Source organism: Coregonus lavaretus (genome assembly GCF_964263955.1).
Source record: "Coregonus lavaretus genome assembly, contig: HAP1_SCAFFOLD_4643, whole genome shotgun sequence".
In the NCBI taxonomy this organism is placed as follows: domain Eukaryota; kingdom Metazoa; phylum Chordata; class Actinopteri; order Salmoniformes; family Salmonidae; genus Coregonus; species Coregonus lavaretus.
Genome location: NW_028157260.1, coordinates 45,895 through 48,271, shown reverse-complemented (window position 1 = coordinate 48,271; position 2,377 = coordinate 45,895). Strand labels below are relative to the sequence as shown.

The 2,377-nt window shown below is 50.2% G+C and overlaps 1 protein-coding gene across 1 annotated transcript; it reads left to right on the top strand.

The window, feature by feature from the left end:
• The first annotated feature begins 6 nt into the window (after positions 1–6).
• LOC311125613 (coronin-2A-like) lies at positions 7–2,170 on the top strand. The gene is made up of 4 exons (XM_084199640.1): positions 7–71; positions 804–1,120; positions 1,236–1,304; positions 2,093–2,170. The coding sequence occupies exons 1-4, from the start codon at positions 11–13 to the stop codon at positions 2,156–2,158; spliced, it is 513 nt and encodes a 170-aa protein (XP_084055766.1). The 5' UTR covers positions 7–10; the 3' UTR covers positions 2,159–2,170.
• Positions 2,171–2,377: the final 207 nt, after the last annotated feature.

Sequence of the window (2,377 nt, the reverse complement as noted above, 5' to 3'; positions counted from 1 at the left end):
CATCTTCCCCATGACAGCAGGCAACGAGGCGGCCCTGACGGCTCAACAGTGGCTCTCGGGGATCAATAGAGGTCAGTGTAACAGGGAGCCAAGATGGTCGACTATAGCTCTCAGTTGCATATAAAGCCCTGTGTAATAGGGAAACTGGCCGACCTGTAGGCCCCTTTCCGCATTCACGTCATGTCGGGAACTCGTAAATAAGATCTTCCTACTGGGAAAAATTGCAGGTGAACACCCCTCTAACTTGTATTTACGACTAGGAAACTCGGGTATGATCTCTGGACCCCTATCTTTCCAACACGCTGAACTCTGACGTCACGCACCACCGAAAATGACAACAGACATGGCTGTGATTTCGTCTGTCAGTGGTGAGAATGGGTCTTTGCTTTCCTTCCGAGCACGTGAACTCTCCAAGTGTTCCTCCAAAAGTAGACAAGTCGTTCCTCCGATCACTCCGACATGACGTGAACGCGGCATAATTACTTATTCACTACAGGGATACTGGACCCAACATGGGCAACTATGGCTCTCAGTTGCATAGAAAGGCCTGTATAATAGGGAAACTGGCAGACCAGTAGGCCCCATCTCTCCACCTTTTTCCTTATTCGATAAAGGGACACTGGTGCCAACATGGCTGACCAGCAGGGATTACAAACCACAGTTTCTCCCCCTTCAATCCCCGAACACAAGGCTTCATCCCAAAATGGCACCCTAACAGTCTGGTCAAAAAGTAGTGGACTCAATAGGGAATAGGGTGCGATTTGGGACACAGCCTAAACCACTGTTGTATCCACCACCACCAGGCCCGGTGCTGATGTGTCTGAAACCTGGCACGAAGGTAGCCAACCCTTACCCAGAGACCCCACCCAGGAGGGGGCTGAGCAGCCTGTGCTTCCAGGGTGGGGTACCAGGAAGGCCAGGGTCCACGGAGCAGGCCTTCCTCCAGGAGCAGCTGTCCTACCAGGACGCCAAGTACCCCAGGGAGGTGGCTGATCTGTCGGGCTGGCAGCCAGACGAGACCCAGGCTCCCGGTTGGGCCTACACCCACCAGACCCAGGCCGCTATCACTCCCCACTGCTGTGAGCCCTCAGAGTGCCCTCCACCCAGGACAGAGAGCGAGGTGAGTGGGATAGGCTGTCATAGGAAGGCCTACATCCAGAGCCGGTTTTTGTAGAGTCTGGTTTCAGAGGTGTTTTGACGTTTTGAAGTGTGTGTCTGTGTGTGGTGTGTTGCAGCTCCTACATGCGTTCTACAGACAACAAGAGGAGATCAGGGGACTGAGAGACCAGCTCAACCAGAGAAAGGTCACTGTGTGTATACACTGAGTGGACAAAACATTAAGAACACCTTCCTAATATTGAGTTGTCCCCCCCAACCCTCCTTTTTTGCCCTCAGAACAGCCTAAATTCGTCGGGGGGGAATGGACTCTACTAGGTGTCGAAAAGCGTTCCACAGGGATGCTGGCCCATGTTGACTCCAATGCTTCCCACAGTTGTGTCAAGTTGGCTGGATGTCCTTTGGGTGGTGGACCATTCTTGATACACACGGGAAACTGTTGAGCGTGGAAAAACCCAGCAGCGTTGCAGTTCTTGACACAAACCGGTGCGCCTGGCACCTACTACCATACCCCGTTCAAAGGCACTTAAATATTTTGTCTTGCCCGTTCACCCTCTGAATGGCACACATACACAATCCATGTCTCAGTTGTCTCAAGGCTTAAAAATCCTTCTTTAACCGGTCTCCTCCCCTTCATCTACACTGATTGAAGTGGATTTAACAAGTGACATCAATAACGGATCATAGCTTTCAGCTGGATTCACCTGGTCAGTCTATGTCATTGAAAGAGCAGGTGTTCTTAATGTTTTGTATACTCAGCATGTATCTCTGGTGTGGTGTGTCTGTTCTGGTGTGTGTCTCGTGTGTGTCTGGTGTGTGTGTGTGTCTGGTCTGGTGTGTGTGTCTCTCTGGTCTGGTGTGTGTCTCGTGTGTGTGTGTGTGTGTGTGTGTGTGTGTCTCTCTGGTCTGGTGTGTGTGTGGTGTAGATGATATCAGGGGCTGACCTTTGACCAGAGCACTGTGTGGTTTTGTGTAGGTCCGGATCACACAGCTGGAACTGGAGATAAAGAACGCCAGAAACAACATGAGAGCAACCTTCTAGAAGAGCCTTCTGAATCAACCAATCATGTGGGAGCAGCCTTTGGAATTAACCAATCACATAAGAGCCATCTTCTGATTTCAACCAATCACATGAGAGCCACCTTATGATTCAACCAATTTTTGTATTTGTATTTATTAAGGATTACCATTAGTTCCTGCCAAGGCAGCCGCTACTCTTCCTGGGGTCCGGCAAAATTAAGGCAGTTATAAACAATTAAAA

Bases quoted from the DNA above. Each gene is read 5' to 3' on its own strand.
- LOC311125613 (XM_084199640.1), top strand. From the start codon at position 11: ATGACAGCAGGCAACGAGGCGGCCCTGACGGCTCAACAGTGGCTCTCG. The intron at 1,121-1,235 runs GTGAGTGGGATA...GGTGTGTTGCAG, and splicing joins CACCCAGGACAGAGAGCGAG to CTCCTACATGCGTTCTACAG. The intron at 1,305-2,092 runs GTCACTGTGTGT...GGTTTTGTGTAG, and splicing joins ACCAGCTCAACCAGAGAAAG to GTCCGGATCACACAGCTGGA.